Source organism: Leucopleurus acutus (genome assembly GCF_964270905.1).
Source record: "Leucopleurus acutus genome assembly, chromosome: 1".
NCBI classification, from domain to species: domain Eukaryota; kingdom Metazoa; phylum Chordata; class Mammalia; order Artiodactyla; family Delphinidae; genus Leucopleurus; species Leucopleurus acutus.
Window position 1 is genome coordinate 92,093,453 of NC_139142.1, and position 25,017 is coordinate 92,118,469.

The 25,017-nt window shown below is 39.2% G+C and overlaps 1 protein-coding gene across 1 annotated transcript in view; it reads right to left on the reverse strand.

The window, feature by feature from the left end:
* ATP8B4 (ATPase phospholipid transporting 8B4 (putative)) overlaps nucleotides 1–25,017 on the reverse strand; it is a 248,531-nt gene that overhangs the window by 89,229 nt on the left and 134,285 nt on the right. The window contains exons 10-12 of the mRNA XM_082858644.1: nucleotides 20,486–20,644; nucleotides 13,910–13,998; nucleotides 11,091–11,287 (exon numbers count right to left, since the gene is read on the reverse strand). Coding sequence (XP_082714770.1) covers nucleotides 11,091–11,287; nucleotides 13,910–13,998; nucleotides 20,486–20,644 — 445 coding nt within the window. The remainder of the gene's footprint in view (nucleotides 1–11,090; nucleotides 11,288–13,909; nucleotides 13,999–20,485; nucleotides 20,645–25,017) is intronic.

A 25,017-nucleotide genomic window follows, 5' to 3' on the forward strand; every position in this document is an offset into this window, starting at 1 on the left:
GAACATCTTTATTCTCTTCTTTTTCAAAAATTCTTAGCTGTAATCACTCATTTATTTCTCTTGATAGAATCAATGTATTCATCAAATAAACTTTAGAATCAATGTATCAACTTTCTCATAAAACTTATTTGGAATTTTTATTAAAGTTATATATTAACCTCTTAATTATTTGAAAAGAATGGATATTTTATAACATTTAAACACAACTTCAAGGAAAAGGATAAATCTCCCCAGGAATTCAATTTTGAAAAAGTACTTCTATTGGTAAAGAGTTTAGTTTTGTTTTATTTCGCTTTGTTTTTCACATAGGTCCACACCATAGCTTGACAGATTTGTTCCTGGACATTGTATCTTTTTATTGATGGGAAAATTTTTTAGTTGCTTTTGGCTTAAAGGAAAGTGTGTTTGTTTTTTTTTTTTAGATGTTGTGGGTAGGAGTCTATTAATTAATTAATTTATTTTTGCTGTATTGGGTCTTCGTTTCTGTGCGAGGGCTTTGTCTAGTGTGGCAAGCGGGGGCCACTCTTCATTGCGGTGTGCGGGCCTCTCACTATCGCGGCCTCTCTTGTTGCGGAGCACAGGCTCCAGACGCGCAGGCTCAGTAGTTGTGGCTCACGGGCCTAGTTGCTCCATGGCATGTGGGATCCTCCCAGACCAGGGCTCGAACCCGTGTCCCCTGCATTAGCAGGCAGATTCTCAACTACTGCGCCACCAGGGAAGCCCCAGTAAGTGTTTTTAATACTAAAAGCTTTTCTTAATATTAAAAAAAGTAAAGGTAGATAGCTAGTGGGATGCAGCCGCATGCACAGGGATATTGACTCGGTGCTTTGTGACAGCCTGGAGGGGTGGGATAGGGAGGGTGGGAGGGAGGGAGACGCAACAGGGAAGACATATGGGAACATATGTTTATGTATGACTGATTCACTTTGTTATAAAGCAGAAACTAACACACCATTGTAAAGCAATTATACCCCAATAAAGATGTTAAAAAAAAAAAAAGTGATTATGTTACAAAATACAACATTGCACTGAATTATCTTACTAAGAGTTTTACAGTTATTCTTTTGGATTTTCTAGGTTTATAATCACATTGTCTCTGCTCTTCCTTTCTAAGAGATTTTTTTCAGTTTCATGTCTCATTTTGTTCATAAATATTTTAGTTGCATGTGTTAGTACATTAACAAGAAGATCAAGAACAGTATAAAATAGTAATGATAAAGCAGGGACCCATAGCTTATTTCTGATGTTAACGGGAATTAAGCTTAGGTTTTCTCATCTGTAAATTGAGAAAGTTGACAGCAGCCTGATTATGCTAACTCTGAATATTTGTCTCCTTAAAGACAAAAGATGACACCCAAGTCCTTTCTGGGCACTAAATCCTATGCTTCTAGTTCTATAAGTACATGACACATCTATATTTCCCTCCCCAGCAATGGTAGGGTGTCAGTTCGTTTTCTAACTATTTAAATGGTAACACTTGTTTTCACGCAAACTAAAAAATCACACTATGACTCTGTAGAATCATAAGACATAAAAATGAATGTCATATTCTGCATGTATTTATTTATACCTTATCTTATCATGATTTAGTCTTCATATCATTCCCACCCCACTTCCTTGTAAGTTCCTTGATGGCTGTTCTAATTCAGCTTTGTTCTTCCTAGTTCATTCACTGAGAAAGCATTAGCACTTATACCATGGACCAGGCAGAGTGCCTTACCTGTCACAGGCAGTCAGTTAGTGTTGAATGAGAAATCTGACCCTCTATTCCCTAATTTCACTAAGAAGGACAATAAGACATAGGTTAAGTTAAATAATTAACCAAATTATTAACCAAATAATTAACCACAGAACCAAGACTAGAATTCAGGCATTTGGTAACGTCAATGAAGACCTGACCTTAAGAATGCCATGAAAATGGCATTATGCAGGTAACTGATCAATCACTTGAAGCCTTCATTTATCTAAAAGTAAAGTATCTCCCTAAAAATCTAAGCAAAATTAATGGAGAGCAGAATTTGATCCTTTTGTGTTGCAGTTCAAGTCAGTGGAAGTACTCTAAATTAATTTGAATTCTTAGACCTTAAAATAGTCTGTAGAGAGGAAGAGTACCCTTTTTGTTTGGGAAAAGAGCATTTAGGAGAGTCACAATGGAACATTTAGCTCTTTGTTTTATAACAGCAGAGAAAAGGAGACAAATGCGGCAGAGTCAGTATAATCAAGCTGCTTAGTGTTTTCTGCCTGGAGGCTCAAAGAACAGGGCTTATGATTCTGCCCATTCTGAGGCAAAATAAGCAACATAGAAACGAGTTTCTTTTGTTTTGGAAAAAACACTAAAAAGCTAATTTCTTAGGAGTACAACAGCTGCACTTCTTAAGATGATGTATTAAAAAACTGTAGCTGGGTATGTTTTAACACTACAGATAAACTGACAGCATAGAAATACCCTACCAAAATCAATGTCCTATGCTCACATAGAATTGTTAAGCATTCAAAGTAAAGTCTACACTTTTATCCTCAAGTGACATGGCACTAATTTATTCCTTGTACCTATTCAAAGGTGTAATGGAAGCTTTTGTAGAAGGCCTTCATCCCTCCAATCAGAAATACCTATGATTTCTCTTTTTCCAGATCTCTGTCTTAGCAACCTGAAATTCCCTGGAATGCTTTTTTCCCTCAAGCTGAACTCAGAATCACTATTCTTATTTGGTGAGCAAAAATGCTCACATTTATCTTCATCAATACCATGGCTTACCAACAGGTAGAAAATTCTAGCCTCTTTTTTTTTTTCTCTTGATGTCTTGGCCGATTAATAAATCATGCACAGCTTAAGACATAGACAATGTGCCAAGTGTTAGAAGACTTGGGTTTGGATCTTGGCTCTGTCCCTAACCAGCTCCACAATCCTGAAAAAAATCATCTCATTTATAAAAGAAGTTCAGCAATAACTACTTCAAAAGATTTTGGGGAGACATAAATGAGATAATGCATGTGAAAGCACTTTATGTAAAATATGAAATGCTATCTAGAGGTAAGGTGATATTATTTGGAGCAGAAAGGAACTCAGAAATCAATTATCTCAATCTGCTCATTTTAGAGCACATATTTCATAGGCAAACTAAGGCACAGAGAAGCCAAGTGCTTTCTCCAAGGTCACACAGCTATTAGTGGCAGTGACAAGACGAGAACTTGGGCTCAGACTATTCCAAATAGGTTTTCATTCTGCCACTGTGAGGGACACATTAGAAGGAAAAGGAACCTGGGAATCTAGCCTTGGTCTTTAAAAAAACAATCTTAAAAATCATTAAATGAAAAATGCCAGTGCACTTCAAAGAAAGAGTGTATACGAAATACACTTCCTTCGTGAGGACACATGAAACTGTACGTGTGCAGATGGTAAGCCACTATGAGCATTTATTATTCATTTCGACATAAAAGGAAAGCTATAAAAGCTGACCATAGCTCCTCTGGCAAAGAGCAGGATTTACTACAGACTTTATAATTGGATACAAGCATAAGAGGTCCTCAGAATCAAAGATGAGCCAGTAGGATACATTTTAAATAGAGCCCGCTCTGACCACAGCTCCAGAAGGCCCAAAGCATTTTGTGGTGTTGTGACCACATGCCACTACTTCCAGTCAATTTCCCACAACTTGACATTTCAGTTTCCTAACTGCTCTCTAAAACAAGGGTGGATTTTGTGCATTAACCTTCCCTTGTTTCATCAGAGTTAGGATTTTGGAAAGAGAGAAAAAGAAGCTCGTAAAAATTAGTGGGGATTTAGAGCTGGTGATTTTGTTTATTGTTAAAATACTGGTGATGAGGAATGTCGACGGAGGAAACAAGATGGCGGAGTAGAAGGACGTGCTCTCACTCCCTCTTGCGAAAACACCAGAATCACAACTACCTGCTGGACAATCATTGACAGGAAGACACTGGAACTCACCAAAAAAGATACCCCACATCCAAAGACAAAGGAGAAGCCACAATGAGATGGCAGGAGGGGCGCAATCACAGTAAAATCAAATCCCATAACTGGTGGGTGGGTGACTCACAGACTGGCGAACACTTATACAACAGAAGTCCACCCACTGGAGTGAAGGATCTGAGCCCCACGTCAGGCTTCCCAACCTGGGGGGCTGGCAACGGGAGGAGGAATTCCTAAAGAATCAAACTTTGAAGCCTAGTGGGAATTGATTGCAGGACTTCGACAGGACTGGGGTAAACAGAGACCCCACTCTTGGAGGGCACACACAAAGTAGTGTGTGCATCGGGACCCAGGGGAAGGAGCAGTGATCCCAGGGGAGACTGAACCAGACCTACCTGCTAGTGTTGGAGGGTCTCCTGCAGAGGCAAGGGGTGGCTCTATTTCACCATGGGGACAAGGACACTGGCAGCAGAAGTTCAGGAAGTACTCCTTGGTGTGAGCCCTCCCAGAGTCTGTTACTAGCCCCTCCAAAGAGCCCAGGTAGGCTCCAGTGTTGGGTAGCCTCAGGCAAAACAACCAAGAGGGAGGGAACCCAGCCCCACCCATCAACAGTCAAGTGGATTAAAGTTTTACTGAGCTCTGTCCACCAGAGCAACAGTAACCTCTACCCACCACCAGAGCCTATCATCAAGCCTCTTAGATAGCCTCATCCACCAGAGGGCAGACAGCAGAAGCAAGAAAAAATACAATCCTGCAGCCTGTGGAATAAAAACCACATTCACAGAAAGAGAGACAAGATGAAAAGGCAGAGGGCTATATACCAGATGAAGGAACAAGATAAAACCCCAGAAAAACAACTAAATGAAGTGGAGATAGGCAACCATCCAGAAAAAGAATTCAGAATAATGATAGTGAAGATGATCCAGGACCTCAGAAAAAGAATGGAGGCAAAGACGAAGAAGATGCAAGAAGTGTTTAACAAAGACCTAGAAGAATTAAAGAACAAACAAACAGAGATGAACAATACAATAACTGAAATGAAAACTACACTAGAAGGAATCAATAGCAGAATAACTGAGGCAGAAGAACGGATAAGTGACCTGGAAGACAGAATGGTAGATTTCACTGCTGCGGAACAGACTAAATAAAAAAGAATGAAAAGAAATGAAGACAGCTTAAGAGACCTCTGGGACAACATTAAACGCAACAACATTTGCATTATAGGGGTCCCAGAAGGAGAAGAGAGAGAGAAAGGACCAGAGAAAATATTTGAAGAGATTATAGTTGAAAACTTCCCTAACATGGGAAAGGAAATAGCCACACAAGTCCAGGAAGTGCAGAGAGTCCCATACAGGAGAAACCCCAGGAGAAACACGCCGAGACACATATTAATCAATTTGGCAAAAATTAAAGACAATGCAAAATTATTGAAAGCAGCAAGGGAAAAACGATAAATAACATACAAGGCATCCCATAAGGTTAACAGCTGATTTCTCAGCAGAAACTCTACAAGCCAGAAGGGAGTGGCACATGATATACTTAAAGTGATGAAAGGGAAGAACCTACACCCAAGATTACTCTACCCGGCAAGGATCTCATTTAGATTCAGTGGAGAAATCAAAAGCTTTACAGACAAGCAAAAGCTAAGAGAATTCAGCACCACCAAACCAGCTCTACAACAAATGCTAAAGGAACTTCTCTAAGTGTGAAACACAAGAGAAGAAAAGGACCTACAAAAACAAACCCAAAACAATTAAGAAAATGGGCATAGGAACATACATATCGATAATTACCTTAAACGTGAATGGATTAAATGCTCCAACCAAAAGACACAGGCTTGCTGAATGGATACAGAAACAAGATCCATATATATGCTGTCTACAAGAGACCCACGTCAGACCCAGGGACAAATACACACTTAAAGTGAGGGGATGGAAAAAGATATTCCATGCAAATGGAAATCAAAAGAAAGCTGGAGTAGCTATACTCATATCAGATAAAATAGACTTTAAAATAAAGAATGTTACAAGAGACAAGGAAGGACACTACATAATGATCAAGGGATCAATCCAAGAAGAAGGTATAACAATTATAAATATATAACCCAACATAGGACCACCTCAATAGATAAGGCAATGACTAACAGCTGTAAAAGAGGAAATCGACAGTAACACAATCATAGTGGGGGACTTTAAAACCTCACTTGCACCAATGGACAGACCATCCAAAATGAAAATAAATAAGGAAACAGAAACTTTAAATGACACAATAGACCAGATAGATTTAATTGATACTTATAGGACATTCCATCCAAAAAAAGCAGATTACACTTTCTTCTCAAGTGCACACAGAACATTCTCCAGGATAGATCACATCTTGGGTCACAAATCAAGCCTCAGTAAATTTAAGAAAATTGAAATCATATCAAGCATCTTTTCTGACCAAAACGCTATGAAATTAGAAATGAATTACAGGGAAAAAAACTTAAAGAACACAAATACATGAGGCTAAACAATACGTTACTAAATAACCAAGAGATCACTGAAGAAATCAAAGAGGAAATCAAAAAATACCTAGAGACAAATGACAATGAAAACACGACAATCCAAAACCTATGGGATGCAGCAAAAGCAGTTCTAAGAGGGAAGTTTATAGCTACACAAGCCTACCTCAAGAAACAAGAAAAATCTCAAGTAAACAATCTAACCTTACACCTAAAGGAACTAGAGAAAGAAGAACAAACAAAACCCAAAGTTAGCAGAAGGAAACAAATCATAAAGATCAGAGTGGAAATAAATGAAATAGAAACAAAGAAAACAATAGCAAAGATCAATAAAAATAAAAGCTGGTTCCTTGAAAAGATAAACAAAATTGATAAACCAGTAGCCAGACTCATCAAGAAAAAGAGGGAGAGGACTCAAATCAATAAAATTAGAAATGAAAAAGGAGAAGTTACAACAGACACCGCAGAAATACAAAACATCCTAAGAGACTACTACAAGCAACGCTATGCCAATAAAATAGACAACCTGGAAGAAATGGACAAATTCTTAGAAAGGTATAACATGCCAAGACTGAATCAGGAAGAAATAGAAAATATGAACAGACCAATCACAAGTAATGAAATTGAAACTGTGATTAAAAATCTTCCAACAAACAAAAGTCAAGGACCAGATGGCTTCACAGGTGAATTCTATCAAACATTTAGAGAAGAGCTAACCCCATCCTTCTCAAACTCTTCCAAAAAATTGCAGAGGAAGGAACACTCCCAAACTCATTCTATGAGGTCCCCATCACCCTGATACCAAAACCAGACAATAATACTACAAAAAAAGAAAGTTGCAGACCAATATCACTGATGAACATAGATGCAAAAATCCTCAACAAAATACTAGCAAACAGAATCCAACAACACATTAAAAGGATCATATACCACGACCAACTGGGATTTATCCCAGGGATGCAAGGATTCTTCAATGTATGCAAATCAATCAATGTGATACACCATATTAAGAAACAGAAGAATAAAATTCATATGATCATCTGAATAGATGCAGAAAAAGCTTTCCACAAAATTCAACACCCATTCATGATAAAAACTCTCCAGAAAGTGGGCATAGAGGGAACCTACCTCAACATAATAAAGACCATACACAACAAACCCACAGTAAACATCATTAACAATGGTGAAAAACTGAAAGCATTTCCTCTAAGATCAGGAATGAGACAAGGATGTCCACTCTCACCACTATCATTCAACATAGTTTTGGAAGTCCTAGCCACGGCAATCAGAGAAGAAAAAGAAATAAAAGGAATCCAAATCGGAAAAGAAGTAAAACTGTCACTGTTTGCAGATGAAATGATACCATACATAGAGAATCCTAAAAATGCCACCAGAAAACTACTAGAGCTAATCAATGAATTTGGTAAAGTAGCAGGATACAAAATTAATGCACAGAAATCTCTTGCATTCCTATACACTAATGATGAAAAATCTGAAATAGAAATTATGGCAACACTCCCATTCACCATTGGAACAAAAAGAATAAAATACCTAGGAATAAACCTACCTAGGGAGACAAAAGACCTGTATGTAGAAAACTATAAGACACTGATGAAAGACATTAAAGATGATACCAACAGATGGAGAGATATACCATGTTCTTGGATTGGAAGAATCAATATTGTGAAAATGAATCTACTACCCAAAGCAATCTACAGATTCAGTGCAATCCCTATCAAATTATCAATGGCATTTTTTATGGAACTAGAACAAATCATCTTAAAATTTGTATGGAGACACAAAAGACCCCAAATAGCCAAAGCAGTCTTGAGGGGAAAAAACAGAGCTGGAGGAATCAGACTCCCCGACTTCAGACTATACTACAAAGCTACAGTAATCAAGACAATTACCTAGATCAGTGGAACAAGATTGAAAGCCCAGAGAGAAACCCACGCACCTATGGTCAAGTAATCTATGACAAAGGAGGCAAGGATATACAATGGAGAAAAGACAGCCTCTTCAATAAGTGGTGCTGGGGAAACTGGACAGCTACATGTAAAAGAATGAAATTAGAATACTCCCTAACACCATGCACAAAAATAAACTCAAATGGAGTCAAGACCTAAATGTAAGACCAAACACTCTAAAACTCTTAGAGGAAAACATAGGAAGAACACTCTTTGACATAAATCACAGCAAGATCTTTTTTGATCCACCTCTTAGAGCAATGGAAATAAAAACAAAAATAAACAAATGGGACCTAATGAAACTTCATAGCTTTTACACAGCAAAGGAAACCATAAACAAGACAAAAAGACAACCCTCAGAATGGGAGAAAATATTTGCATACAAATCAATGGACAAGGATTAATCTCCAAAATATATAAACAGCTCATGCAGCTCAATATTAAAGAAACAAACAACCCAATCCAAAAATGGGTAGAAGACCTAAATAGACATTTCTCCAAAGAAGACATACAGATGGCCAAGAAGCACATGAGAAGCTTCTCAACTTCATTAATTATTAGAAAAATGCAAATCAAAACTACAATGAGGTGTCACCTCACACCAGTTAGAATGAGCATCATCAGAAAATCTACAAACAACAAATGCTGGAGAGGGTGTGGAGAAAAGGGAGCCCTCTTGCACTGTTGGTGGGAATGTAAACTGATACAGCCACTATGGAGAACTATATGGAGGTTCCTTAAAAAATTAAAAGTAGAATTACCATATGATCCAGCAATCCCACTACTGGGCATATACCCAGAGAAAACCATAATTCAAAAAGACATGTGCACCCTGATGTTTACTGTAGCACTATTTATGATAGCCAGGTCATGGAAGCAGCCTAAATGCCCATCAACAGACGAATGGATAAAGAAGATGTGGTACATATATACAATGGAATATTACTCAGCCATAAAAAGGAACAAAACTGAGTCATTTATTGAGACGTGGACGGATCCAGAGACTGTCATACAGAGTGAAGTAAGTCAGAAAGAGAAAAACAAATATCGTATATTAACGCATGTATTTGGAACCTAGAAAAATGTTACAGATGAGCTGGCTTGCAGGGCAGAAGTTGAGACACAGATGTAGAGAAGAGACGTATAGACACCAAGTGGGGAAAACCGCAGTGGGGTGGGGATGGTGGTGTACTGAATTGGGTGATTGGGATTGACATGTATACAGTGTAAAAACAAAAACACGGGGACACCGTGCTGCCAAGGGACTTCGATTCTAATCTGCCGAGGGAGGCTGGACTGTGAGCTGCTCCAGGGAAGGCGTGTCCATATTCGGGCATGTCCCCATGCCTAGCACAGTGCCTGGCACCCAGTGGGCACTCAGCAGAGGGCTGCTGGATGAACACAGTCTAAGTTAAAGCAATGCAGTTCTGTTTGCTATGATTTCTATTTTTGGAGAGGAGCTACCTTTAAGGTTATACTTCTTAATAGTTTTGTTCATCCTGGATTTACCACCTTCTTCTTTTTCTCCCTTAAAAAAGGGGAATAGGGAATTCCCTGGTGGTCCAGTGGGTAGGACTCCTCACTTTCATTGCTGAGGGCGTGGGTTTGATCCCTCATTGGGGAACTAAGATCCCACAAGCCATGCGGTGAGGCCAAAAATTTAAAAAACAAATAAATAAATTTAAAAAAAAAAGAATGTCAAACAACCAAGTCTCATCTTGGCTCCAGTGTCTTTGGGACCATCTGACTCAGTCTTGGTAAGATTAGCGTCAGGAATGTCTCAGGTACAGATTCTAGGGCCAACTTCGAAGCCTTATCAAATATATATGTATATAAACACACATACACACACATATATGTATATACATATATATATAGAAAGAGAAACAGAGAGAGACAGCAAGACAGAGAGACAGAGACAGAGAGAAGTGTGCTTATATATAGATAGATAGGTAGACCATTTTAGCTCTAGTTTGTAGAACCAAATCTAGAAATGACAGATCAAGTTGTAGAGGGAGTTATGAACCATACTTCTTATTCAACAATGAATAAGTGCCACCAACTATATTTCAACTCCTCCAAGTACTCACTGATAGTTACTAACAATAACAGTAAAAATTAATATTCATTAAGCTCTTACAATGTGTCAGCCATTTGTCTTAGAGCTTTACAGGTTTTTTTATTCCTCACACAGTCTTTTTAAGTAGAACTATTACTTTCTCCATTTGTAAAATGAGGACACTGAGGTCCTAGAAGGTGAAGTAACTGGCCCAAGGTTATGGAGCTAGTAAGTGGTAGAATAGGGTCTGAATCCAGGTATCTGGAGCCAGACCAGTGCCAGAGAGGCACCATCCCAATAGATCTCCCCAAACATTCTTCCATTTCTTTCCCAACATCAACCCAATTCTAACTCATCAGGTTGCATGAGATTATATCGTAGTCTATGTATTCCAAAGGAAAACATTCCTAAGAAACCAAATCAAGAATCAAGAAAATGAAATGCATTTTTTGTAATTTGAAAATGTAAAAGTTAAACAGTTGAGTTGCCTCATTTGTAACAGATGTAGCAGATCATGAGCAGTTAGAGGGAGACATCTATCTCATTGTTGTAGTTTTAAAACAAAAAAAATGATTACACAGAACAAAGGCTTTTGATGAAATGGCTTCACCAAAGTATAAACTCTCATCTTACCTCACATATAAAGAAATCGGCACAACTGTGTTGAGAATAATAATATATGACCAGAAGGTTAAGAATCCTGAGAACACAGAGTTCTTCTCTCCTTCATTCCAAAAGAGGAAAGTTCTGAACTGGTCCCCAACTTGATTCTCCCAGATTGAATTTCCTATTGCAAGAATAATTCCCAAGCATATCAGAAACCCAAAAATCTGAAATGAGAATAGAGGTCTGGTTAAGGTTAACCTGAATCCCAAACTGGTCATATCAAGGCAATCTAGCACTTCTAAGTCCAAGAAATTGTCATTTGAAAAGCAAGTTATGCAAAGCTCGTCTTACTTATCATTAATCATACAAGTAAAATGTAATATATTTATGTTGGGAACTTGGCTAAATATTTTACATACATTTTCTCACTGAATTCTCCCATTGACTCTCTGAGATAGGAACAAACATTATTCACACTTTACAGGCCAAAACCAAAATAAAACAGAAGCCCAGACAGACTATATAACTTCTTTATGGTCACAAAGCTAATAACTTCACATCCTCTATTTGTGAAGAGTGCATATATTTAAGTGGCTTAAGTAAAGAAGATCATATGTACTGATTTGCTCTGGTCAATCCCCGTTTACATCTATTTTCCAGGTGTAATATTAATAGTATTCCCTTCTTTCACCTTCAAAAGCATCCTGTTTCAATGATAAACTATATGGTAACCCAAGGAATAAAAGCAAAAGGGAGAAAATATCAGTAATAAAGGACTGTCTCAGACTAGTCAAGTCTCTTGGCTACAGACCTAGCTGCACAATCCTTACTTAAAGTCAACAAGAAAGATAAGGATTAATTAAAATACGGCATGACATATACGAACAGTTTTCAGGTTGCTTCTGAGATTTAAAAAAAAGTAGGAAGCCACCTGAAAACTGTTAGCCGACTCTTACATTGTGTTTAGTACCAGTAGTAGCAAAGCAGACATTTTAGAGGTAAAGTAACTAGGAAGACAGCAAGGCCAGTCCCTTGTAAGTCCAAAATCCCAAACTTGGAAAGGAAGGACACAAAGTCACCAAACATATAACACCTGAGCTGAACACGATGTTCTAGGGACCTTGCTAAGTGTCACTGTGTTAGGAACAGATACCAGTCACTGTTGAGGGAGGAGTGGGGCTAAAAACAGGAACGTATTTCTCTCCTATTTCCTCCAAGAAAGAATATTCAGGCATTCTGGGACTGCCTCCTTTATTCGTTGATGGACAAATTAGGCACATAAGAAGACAAAGTTGGGGAAAACCTGATTTAAAATATATTAGTATATTAATATACTTTAAGTCAGGAAAACCTAATTTAAATTATATTAGAAAAGCAGGTATTGGAGAAAAGTAATACTGTGAATCCCCCAAATCCTACCAATTTGGTACCTGTCTCACAGTATCCTCTTTCCTTTCAACAGCTAACACTACAAATTAATGGAGGTAAACTACTTTAAGAACATTAAATTTGGTGATGCTTGGTATCAAATGCCCTAATTTAGGATGGACATGGCTTCTAATTCCCCAATGGATCATTCAATTTTCTAGTAGAAAAAGCTAGGACAGTGCCTGCTTCACAACCAGTAAGCTTACTCTCTGGTGGACACATATACAATCCCCATGCAAGCCCTACAGGTGGGCTCAAGGCCGTTTAAATGGGGAATTCGAGAGGTGGGCACAGACTCCTTCTGGGAATGTCCCCTTGGCCTCATGGACTCTATGGGTATGAGAGGAGGAAAGCCCAGGTCTGAGGGTGACACTGAAAGTAAAACACAGAGCCTGGCCAATATTTTGTGCCCCCAAAGAGTTCATTCCCTTTTTTCCTTATTCAGGGTCCCACCATTATGTATCAGTTGAGCAAATATTTACTGAGTGCAGATTCTTTAACGTTACTTGTGAGTCTGTGATGGGGCTGGTAGGGAAACATGGTTCAAAGTCACTGTCCTTATATTTCAAAGTCAATGTTCTAAACTCAACCCTAATATAAGGCGACAAAGCAATATGACACAAAAGTCAGATAACAATCAGATCCACAGCGTGAGAGAGCACAAGATTAACCGATGAAAGGGTGGGGTGTGAAGAAGACCTGACTATTTGGAGTTCACAAGTGGTAGAGAAAATCATTTCAAACAATTCAGAGGAGAAAAAAATTCAGAGGAAAGAGATAGCCATGGGCCCAGGAGGTTTCGAAGTCTTCATGAAGGAGGTAAACAGTGACTTGGGCCTCAGAGGATTTAAAAGCAGAACCAGCTACATAATTTTCAGGGCCCAGTGCAAAATAAAAATGCAGGACCCCTTCTCTAAAAATTATGAAGGATCTCTGCACAGCAACAACAGATCAATAAGCCAAGTGTGAGGCCCTTCTGAGTGGGGGCCCTGTGTGACTTCACAGGCCACCTATCCATGAAGCCAGCCCTGTCCACAAGCTATGTAGAGAGGGCATGAGCAAATGTAACATGACCAAAAGACCAAATTACCTTAAAAATTATGTTTTGTGTTTTAAAAACAAATGATCTTGCAAGGCCATGAAGGCCTCCATAAGCACTAACCTACGTCTCATGAGAAACTCTACCAAAAACTCTCTCATGAGAAACTCTACCAAAAACTCTATGAAACTCTATGATTATTGAGAAATCATAATCTAGGAAGTAGAAAACAGCAGAACTGGGCCCCAAATGCAAAGTCCCCAAATACAAATTCCACAAGGAGAATGTAGATTTCTGAAAGAATTCCCAGAAGAATGTAAGAAATATATTAAGATAACAATGACTAATGATAGTGTCTAATTTTGTTAAGGTAACTTACCCATAATACTAGAGTATTCATCAATCTATCAATGCTTGTCCTCTTAAACTTTGTCTTACCACTGTTCTGCATTAGTTTAGTATCAGGACCTGCAAAAGAAAAAAAAAAAAAAAAGAAAGAAAGAAAATGATATAACTTTGAAATGATTAGATAATGTATTATTATTAATTCCTACTTATATCAAATGTTTCTGAAAGGAAAATAATATGTTTTTTCAAAATAATTTGACTTTTATTAAGAGCAGGACTATTATTAAGTTGTTTATGATTCTCATCTGGTGGCTTAACAACAATCCTGGAAATTGCAAGGAACTGGTTCTCTTAGAAGGGGATAAATCCAGACATAACTTGCAGCTAAAAGGTTTAAGAAATGCTGTTTTTCAAAAATCTGTGTATGGATGTGCTTATAGTTTGAAGCAATTAAAGATTAAGAAGTCAGTCAAACTGAGGAATAATTTATAAATGTCTAAAAGAATGCAGTAATAAACACAATTCAGAACACTAAGGTCTGAATGGAGAGTTAAGATAAGAAATCAAATTCTGGATGTGTTTCCCAAAAAGATGTGAGGTGCCTTTAATGGAGAAACTAAAATAACTCCAAACAATACACAGCAAGTAATTTAAACCTTTATTGTGTATTGCACACTATTTATATAATATGCATTTTTTGTAAGGGCAAGAATTGTCTTAAATTCTTATTAGATTTATTTAGATTTATTTCAAGTAATTCTCTTAAATCCCATGTTAGATACTTACTAAGTGCCTTGTTCAAGAAATTCTGAGAATTAATTAACTGCTTTAGAGGTAGATTATTAGATGATTAACAAAGCATATTAGATTATACTGCTAAGGAAATTGCTTGTGGACAAAGAAGATGCTCAATAGAAGTGATTACATTTTAATTATATCAGATTTCCCTAGTCTTCCCTCTCCACTTCATCTTTCCACAATTATCACCAATCCATGCAGCCACTTAAAAGCAGAGGAGAAGGGAAAGGGGAAGAAAAGAGAGAAGCGGGGCACACATGGAATTATACTAGAGGTCAGGGAAGCATGGGAACATCCTTAAAAGACTCCTTTACTTGAAAGACAAATTGGAGCAAAGATTGGGGTCTCAAACAATTCACTGTCCTGAGTTGGAAATTGTACCCCAGTGTCCTATTCCCAGCCTCTACTGTGTAAAGGAGACCACCCGCATTTTCTCAGAATCGTTTATTAAAATCATATGGACATTGAGGGTGGAAAGTATTTCTTTTAGTAAAGATCACAAAGAGCAAATAGAGTTTGTGATTGCTAAAAGCTGAAATATTGACAGACCAGTTTCGTGCTAAAAATTTACATTTCTTAGGCATACATACACACACAGACTAGCAAAGCATCCACTGAATGGGTTCTTAAGCGCTTATTTAAATAGATCCACAGATGTTGATATACACAGCTCTTCTTCCCCTCATAGTCACAGTCCTGAGAGAATTTTCTATACTCAACAGCCTCTTTTTCCTTATCTCCCACTCATTTCTCAAGCTAGTTTCTGGGCCAGTCACTCCACCAGAACAAATGTGGTGTTATCATCAATAGCGTCCATGCCTTCTTGGACCTCTCAGCAGCCTCTGACACTGTTGACTACTCCATCCTTTTGAAACACACTCTTTCCTTAGCTCCCATTTTACATGTTCTGCTTTCCCGCCTACCTCTTTGGTAGCTTCTTTTTCGTCTTCCATTATGCTCATTCCTTTCTTCCCAGCCATTAAATAGTGAGACTTCTTTAGAATCAGGCATAGGCCATCTTCTCTTCTTTCTCAATCCACCTTCCCTGAGCAATCTCATCTAAGACCACAGCTCCAATTAACATCTGTAGGCCAAATGTATATCTCCAGCTCAGATTGCTCCTCTGAGCCCTAAACTCATATATTTAAATCCGCATATTTGATTGCCTATATGATATCTTCACCTGGTCTTTCTAAGGCCCCTCAAGTGGGCCTTGTCAAGCCCACCTTGTGACCTTTCTCCAGGGTTCCTTATCTCAGTGAATGGCACCACTATCCATCCAGTTGTGAAAAGTGGGAGAAACCTAAGAGTCTAGTCTATCGCATCACTCCCACCCTGAATCCAAAGTACCGTCATCTCTCAACTGGACTGCAGTAAAAGCCTAGCAACTTTGTCTCCCCACATCTACTCTGCCACCACCCGAATCATACACTTTTTCCAGGACCCTATTTACCAACTTTAAAAATACGGTAGGCAGGAACTTTCAAATTTAACACTTACACACACGCCATCTGTTTGAAAAACTTGCAATGGTTTCTGAATGCTCTCAGGATAAAGACCAAAATTCTGGATACAGACCACAGGACCTGTATGATCTGGCCCCTATCCCTGTCTCTAGTCACATGTTCATCTCTATCCTCCAAGTTTTCCATGCTCTACACTGGCCTTCTTAAGCTTTTTGTTTGTTTGTTTTTACCTCCCCAGCCTCATTCCTACCATAGAGCCTTTGCCTATGGCGTGCCTTTTGTCTAGCTTGTTCTTTCCCTTCATATTCCTCCACTACATACTCCTGTGAGTCCATGTTCTTTTTCTTCAGAGCACTTATCTCAGTTTGAGATTATATACTCATTACTACAATTATTTAAGATTAATGTCTCTCTCTCCTACCAGACTCAAAACCACATGAGTGAAGAGATCGCACTTTTTTTGTTCACATTCTTAACTGCAAATAAGTAAGCAGCATAGTGCCTGCCACACAGTAGGTACTCAATAAATAACTGTTTAATGAATGAATTTATTTATTAAGTACCTGCTATGTTTTAGGCAATGTGCATATGTCCTTTTCACCTATTATCTCACTAAGGCTTAAAACAAGCCAAAAAATTAGGTACTATTATCCTTAGTTCACTAATAATGAAACTCAGGATTAAAGAATTTAAATAACTTGCCTGAGATTTATTTTTTTGTCTTGTCATGTAAGCGTCAGAGCCAAACTTAGAACCCAGATATATCTAATTCTAAGGCTCTTGGTCTTAACCACAATTTTTAAAGCTATATGAAATAGTCTATTAATTCATTAATTCACTGACTCATTCAAACAATGTGTGTTTAAGACTGTGACTCATTCAGAGTCCAAACAGGAAATAGATGACACATTGATCAAGGATAATTAGAGAAAGGTTTATTTATAAAGGGATGCTTTACAAAAGTGTGAGTGGGTGTATCAGAGGTACAGAAGTAAAAGGTTAATGCAGTAACCAAGGACTTGGTAGCAATCAAGATGTTTCTCTATCTACACCAGAAGGGTAGGATGAGGGAAAGGGTGGTTATTAGACCCTAAGGAGAGAGTTGTGTAAAGTCTGCAGCCTTTAGAGGAAGAGTGACTTTATGTTGAGGGACCCAGCCAGCTTGAAGGTAGGCAGTCTGGGGGAATAAATACCTTGACCTCAATCTTCTTCCTTTGATCTCTTCCCAGGGACCCCCAATGATAGGACCAAAGTTCAAGGAAACCTATTAGTGTAAACCATACAAGTCAGCCTCCCAAGGCAGACAAAGAGTGTGAAATGGTGAGAGTAGATCTGGAGGGGCAAATGGAAGACATCCAGCACAAAAACCTACTATGCACCAAGATGGTGCTGACTTCTATGGACGCCTTAAATGAATAAGACTTCTGACTTGTACCCTCAGAAACAGGACTTTCTCCTCTCTTGAGGTAAAGGAAAACCATACCAGGGAGGCATGGCCTAGCTGTTAATGTATATTAGACCCTCATAAATTATAGATTTGTAAACTAAACCATGTTTGTGTCAACTATACTCCTTGCACAATCCTTAATGGCAGGTATAACTAGAGTAATAATACAGAAAGAATAGTTAATAATTTGTTTTGGGTAACTTTCATGAGATCTAGGTGTTCACCTAGAACTAGTTCCCCAAATTAGACGTCTCATGACTTAGGGGTTCTGAGACACTCATTTGTTCAACTCTGACATTGACGAAACCAACGATTCCTCTGCCTGCCGTTATTCTAGTTGAACTTTCTATTAACGTTTGTGCCTAGACTAAAGTCAATGTAGGCATACTCTGCTTTACAAATATCTGCCTCATGAAGATCCCCTGCCAGTGAACATCAAGGTCACATCACAAAAGAGGGTGATGCCCCACTTCTCCCTGCCGAGATCCAAGAGCAGTACATTTTCCCAACTCTCAGCCTATGGAGCAGACAATGTGCTCTGAATTGATGCTGAAAGAAGGGAGACGCAGGGAAGGAAAGAAAATAGCATTTGTCAAGCATCCTCTTCCATGTGCATTGCCTCACTGAGCCTTTACAGTGACTCTCTAATGTACTCGTTCTTATCCCCATATTATAGCAGAGAAAACTAAAACTTAGGAAGTTTAAGTAACCAAGGTTTAACATTCTCCAGCTGGTAAACAAATTTAAACCCAGATCTGTCCAATCCAAGTTCTGTGAACTATCTGTTACACTTTTTTGGAGGGAGACCTGTCCAACTTACCACTCCACTTTCTTCTATGTAGGAGCATTTTCCCACAGAGCCAACATTATGAAGGAAAGCTTGACCCCTGAGGGGCTCTCAGCAGCTGTCCTAGCATAACAATGCTATAGCTGAACCATACTTCCGAATTAGTCATTCCAAACAAGATCACACAAAGGCAAACAAAAGTTTGGGCTACAGCCCACTCCTGGGACGATGCACCCCCCCATTTCTCTAATGATAGGGAGCAAACCAAGAAGGTCCTTCACATCAGAGGACCTCCAAGAAATCTCCCCTTCATTAAATGGAAAGACTAAAGGGGGAAGGTAAAGACAGGTTAACGTATAAGCCTAGCACTCTTTTTCTCAGTACAAGATGCAAATAAGGAAATAGATGATCATAGGTTTATTCCCCTGACTAAACAGTAAAAGCATCTGGTGAAAACATTATGAAACCAGATTCATCCCCAGATAAAACTGTATATACAGCCTCATTTCTAGGGATTTCTCAAGTCCTTACAATGGCAATGCCCCAAGCAGCAAGAGCCTTGCTAACACCCACAGCTGAGAGTATTTAAGAGGAATTGGGAGGATTTCTCTAGATTTGGAACACTTTTGAGTCTTTAATGAACATTTTGTTGCTGTTGAAGGAAGTCAGTTAAGAAGAACATTCCAGTTTTGATTGCACATATAGTCAATGGGCCCAAAACACATCTTAATTTGGTGTCACAATAAACAGGATTTTTAAAAAATCAAGGACTGGCAATTGAAGCCATGAGTGAAATTTGAGAGGCTTTACGAAATGGTGCTACTGTAAGCTTCCTTAGCAGGAGAGTGCCATCTTGGGCCCTTAGAGACAAAGTAGAGACAGGAAAAGTGGCAGCAGGCAGAGGAAGAGGCACTCCCCTTCCTCCCCCAAGTCCCATCCCCACCTCCAGCATGCACAGTCTTTCCAGGACCTGCTGACGAATAGTAGAAGAAGCTCTGAAATAGACACAGAAATAACTGCAGGATCTCTAAGAAGGCTTTTCCAAAAGGATTGCTTGAACTTGGCAAACTACAAAATTAACAGCAGAGCTGGGGCTTTCTTTCAGGCTCATTCTCCACTTTAAAGGCAGGCTGATTAATACATATAATGATGGGGATGATTGAGACGGGGTTAGAGAATGAGAAATTAAACAACAGGCATCATAAATAGTGCTACAATGAACATTGTGGTACATGTCTCTTTTTGAATTAATAGCCAGGACATGGCAGTAACCTAAATGTCTATCAACAGATGAATGGATAAAGAAGATGTGGCACATACATACAATGGAATATTACTCAGCCATAAAAAGAAACGAAATTGAGTTATTTGTAGTGAGGTGGATGGACCTAGAGTCTGTCATACAGGGTGAACCAAGTCAGAAAGAGAAAAACAAATGCTGTATGCTAACACATATATATGGAATCTGAAAAAAAATAAAAATGGTACTGATGAACCTACTGGCAGGGCAGGAATAAAGACGGAGACATAGAGAATGGACTTGAGGACACGGGGCAGGGAGGGGGAAGCTGGGGCGAAGTGAGAGTAGCGACATACATACACTACCAAGTGTAAAAATAGCTAGTGGGAAGCAGCTGCATAGCACAGAGAGATCAGCTCGGTGCTCTGCGATGACCTAGAGGGGTGGGATAGGGAGGGTGGGAAGGAGGCTCAAGTGGGAGGGGATATGGGGACATGTGTATGCATATGGCTGATTCGCTTTGCTATACAACAGAAACTAACACAGTATTGTGAAGCAATTATACTCCAATAAAAATCTACCCAAAAAAAACACAAAACAGTAGGTATCTAGCATCTGAGTAATTAAGGCCCATGCACTCTTAAGAATAAGTTCATGATGTCAGTGTTTCCTTGCAGAGTGGGGCCACACAAACTATTTCCAGAGCAGCGGTGTCTTATCCTGGTGCCCTGCACTCTGCAGTTAACCCAGAAGGGCACCTTGCACGCAATAAAAGCACCGTGCTCATCCAACCTGGAGAGCCGCAGACCGTGCTCACGCAGATATCAGGAAGAGCTCTCCCATAACAGACCCTGGAGAGTTTTCTGTACCTGCAAAAATAACCATTCCAAAACACCAGCTGGTATTTCTCAGGACACAGCCCCTCAGGATTATCTTCTCATTGTTGAGGGAGTGTTTGCTGCCCTTCCAAGAGAGGACTCCGGTGAATTTATCTAGTTTGTTGTTAGGCGCCTCACAGACAACAATCCCTGTAAAATACAAAAAACAAACATCTTTATGACTCACCTCAAACTCTCTTTAGAGGTCCACAGTATTGCTTTAGCACCCAACATACAGTACATTTTCCTTCTCTTTTGGACAGCACAGAGTTATATATACACATATGTACATATATCCTAGGCTGTGCTAGGAAAAATCATCTGGGAGGGGTACAAAGATGGAAATCCATCAGATATTTTGAAACATAATTTTCTGCACTGTCCAAATAAGAACAGAAACCTCAAGAGCCATGGGATGTTTATTCCTCTAAAAAGAAAAAAAATCACTAATCTCTACTTTTGGTTTGTAACAAATGATTTTTGAAAAGATAAAGCAGGGATGATCCTAAAAGTTTTTCTTATTTCATGTCTTTTTATTTAATGTAACTTTCACACAGGTTAAGGTGGCATACTTCCAGTTTCACAACCAAAGTTAACTGGGTCTTTCTAGGCTGATAATCAGAATTTCGGGGTTCCTACTATATTCCATCCCCAAGAAACCTGGGTCTTGTTTGCCACATGTGCCTGAGAATGCGTGTGATTCCTTTCAGCTGTTCTATGCTTCTTATCTTGATTAGATTCAGAGATCTGGGGGCTCTCAGAGGCACCATATAACTTGCCCCAAACTGTCCAGAAGATGTTTCTAGTTTTTTTTAATACCAAGCCCATTCCAAACTAAGGGCATGCCCATTCTAAATCAATGAATCAATTCGTTCCATTATTTCAATAAGGAAATACACTTTTAGGGTGAGGGTTCTCTTGATAGAAAAACAAACCAGAAATAATCTTTCATGGACCCTGTCACAAAATATATCTATTAGATTCAAGTACATTTGCATTGCAAACGGTTGGGGTTAACTTTTTATAAGTTAAGAGTACAAAGATTTGAAAGACAGAGAGAGAGAGGAAGAAAAAGAGAGAGGGAAGGAATGAAAAAGGAGATTGAGGGTAGATCCAAACAGGGTTCAAGCCAGCCAGGGGTAAGATTAGTGTCTACAAAATTCTCTCTTGAAAACAATAAAAATACATTTATTTAATCAGAAGCCAAAAGGGTAGATTGCAACATAAAAAGTGTCATTTGGAAAATGAAAAAAGGAAGCACATTTTCAGCATTGACTGAAGGGAAGAGAGGCCAGCCAGGCCTACAGAACCTTGTATTGCACTGTTACACCCCTAACAAACACCTCCTGAACCTAGAGCCTTCTTAGATGGGCTCCCTTCCTTAGTAGGATGATATCTTTTCCTTTTAAAACGCATGGACCGAGGTGACAGCAGCCAGTTTTCACATGGCCTGATCACTCCTAACCAACCAGATTACTAATATTCATAGACCTTGCTTGAAAAAACAAAAACAAGAGTCTAGAAGGAATGAGAGACTCGAGGGCTCCGGGCTGCTTTTCCAACTCCATCTACCTTTCTCCAGTATCATAAAAGTGTCGCTGCCTGAACACCCCCAATTGGGACACACACTGGCTTCTTCCCAGACATCCACTGCTAACTGTGAGCGTGCTGGCAGGAGGATTTGGATGAGGCTAAATAACCTGTACAAAGTCACTTTTTATACGAAGGGAAGTGGCCAAGTCCTTGTTTGCTCCCATTACAGCATATATCACAGATATTGAAAAGTAAATGAAAACTGATTTCAACTGGCCCAAGTTGTTTAGACAATTACATTGTAGAAGAGAAGACTTTTTCTAAACTCTAAGAATTCAGTATCTTTTTTTCTTGACCAATAATATACATTCCTGAATTCTGTAGAACCTTGAATTGGGTGTCACCAGCAAAACCTACATAAAATTATGGGTCAACAGCAACCCTCAAAGCTTATTCCAAATTCTTGACCCAAGACTCAATTTCTCAGGCTTCAAACTTGGCCACTAAAAAAAAAAAAAAAAAAAAAAAGTGCTTTGGGCAAAAACAACATGATACACAGTTCCTGCCAACAGGAATATAAAAAACAGGCTCATTTGATCATTTTTATTGTCGTAAGCAAAGACTGACATGGAGGCAAATACAGCCTTGAACATGTTGGCTCGCTCCTCCCTGGCCCCAAGACTCATCCACTTCTGGCCTGACACCAAGGGTGTGGTTCTAGACAGAAACAGGCAGTAAGGCCAAGGGGCTCTGCCTCAGTTTTTGGAAGCCAAACTCCAATTCAGCCCTTCTGGAAGAGTGTGGGCCCAGTGATTTAAATACATACTAAATACAGGGCCTAGTCAAAACAAAGTGGCAAGAACAAAGCCAAACTACTTTTTTTTTTTAACTTTAGAAGTGCTCAACTTCCCCCTTTTAGTCCTGTTAGCACAAAACACAAGCTTCCCAATGTCTCTTCTGCCTCTTTCCAAAAGGGGTGAGCAGGTTTCTTCGTAGAGAGCACTGGATTCACTTCTATATCCCCATAACCCATCATACTGGCTCCATAATAGGATCTTAATAAATACTTGCTGGGGAGATGGATGGAAAGATGGTTTTAAGAGAGAGACTGGGAGATGATATAAGTATTAGAGTAGGTCTAAGATGAATGAAAGAAGTGGTATATTTCTATGGTAATATGATAAAGGGGATTGGAAGACCTAATCGCCCAGCCACAACGAGGGACTTAGGTTGTCCTAACTCTAAAGGGATACAAATAGATCTGAAAACAAGGTGGGCAACTCAAAGCACATCAGAAGGAATCAAAACTATATGCCTCTCATAAAGCAAAATAAGGACTAGAGAAAAACTGTAGGACCTTTCTTCCCTTTGCTAATCGTGTCAAAGAGTTAAGAGGCAGTAAACAGTCAGATGACAATGGATGAGAAAACAGTTTAGGAAAAATAGCATTGTTTCTCACATAATTATTCACTGAACACATGTTTAGAGAACAAAGTCATCTTTAATGAGCAAGAAAATAACTGGGAAAAAAATCATGTCAATAATGAAGTATAAATATAATGAAACTAGCTAGTCACAGTTGTTTGCTTCTCTGAAGATAACAGACGTGTAAGCAGATAGCAATTCATCCAGTTTGCAATCACACAGAAATACTCTAGGCCGTACGGAACAAAATCCACAAGATTTCACTCCGAACCCTGCCGGCATTCTAAATTTAGTCAGCTGGATTGTTGGTTAATTACCATCCTAATAACCTTCTCAAACTAAAGTGTTTATCTTAAAGTGGAAATCTATAGTTTATCATGAAAATGGAATTCAGTACCCAATACTTCAAGATTTTTCCAGAGCAGTTGGCTTTATTTCTTTATGGATATTATTATTAGCAATGCTTCTTGATTATCTGCGCTACAACTCTTCCCTAAGACAATTACCTATTGAATAAGACATCCTGGGACTTCCCTGGTGGCGCAATAGTTAAGAATTCGCATGTCAATGCAGGGGACACGGGTTCGATCCCTGGTCCGAGGAGATCCCACATGCCGCGGAGCAACTAAGCCTGTGTACCACAACTACTGAGCCTGTGCTCTAGAGCTTGCGTGCCACAACTACTGATCCCACGAGCCACAACTACTGAAGCCCGCATGCCTAGAGCCCATGCTCTACAACAAGAGAAGCCACCGCAACGAGAAGTCCATGCACCACAACATACCGCAATGAAGAGTAGCCCCTGTTCGCCGCAACTAGAGAAAGCCGGCGCGCAGCAATGGAGACCCAACGCAGCCAAAAATAAATAAATAAATAAACAGGTAAATTTAAAAATAAATAAATAAGATAAATAAGACATCATCACTGCTGTTCAAGAGTTTCTCCAGCCAAGAGCTTCTTAGCGTTTAGAAGACTGCCCCCTACTGTTGCCCTGATGATTGTGATAAATATTTATTTTTTCTTAGAAAGAAGAATGTCACCTTCCCATTTTCTAAAACCTCATTATTCTTCAACTATTAAGCCTTAGCCACCCATCGTCACCACCATAATGGCCACATCAACACCAGCAGTAAAGAGAAGAGTTATTCCTCCTTGTCTTCACAAGGCATCTATGCCTTACACAGTCACATCGGCTTTGCTGTTAGGCTGTGCTTCTGTCCAGGTGAATAGGAAACATATCTGATAAGTTTAAAAAGTCACAAGATGCTAACCAAGCCTTTCTGTGTGTTTGTTTGTTTTTTTAACCAAAAAGAGATGCTTGTTTTTCTGTGTTTTAATTACACACATGCTCTTCTTTAGAAAGGCTCACAAAAACACACAAAGATTCCTGAAATAAAGAGTCAACCAAGGGGGCTTCCCTGGTGGCACAGTGGTTGAGAGTCCTCCTGCCGATGCAGGGGACACGGGTTCGTGCCCCGGTCCGGGAAGATCCCACATACCGCGGAGTGGCTAGACCTGTGAGCCATGGCCGCTGAGCCTGCGCGTCCGGAGCCTGTGCTCCGCAA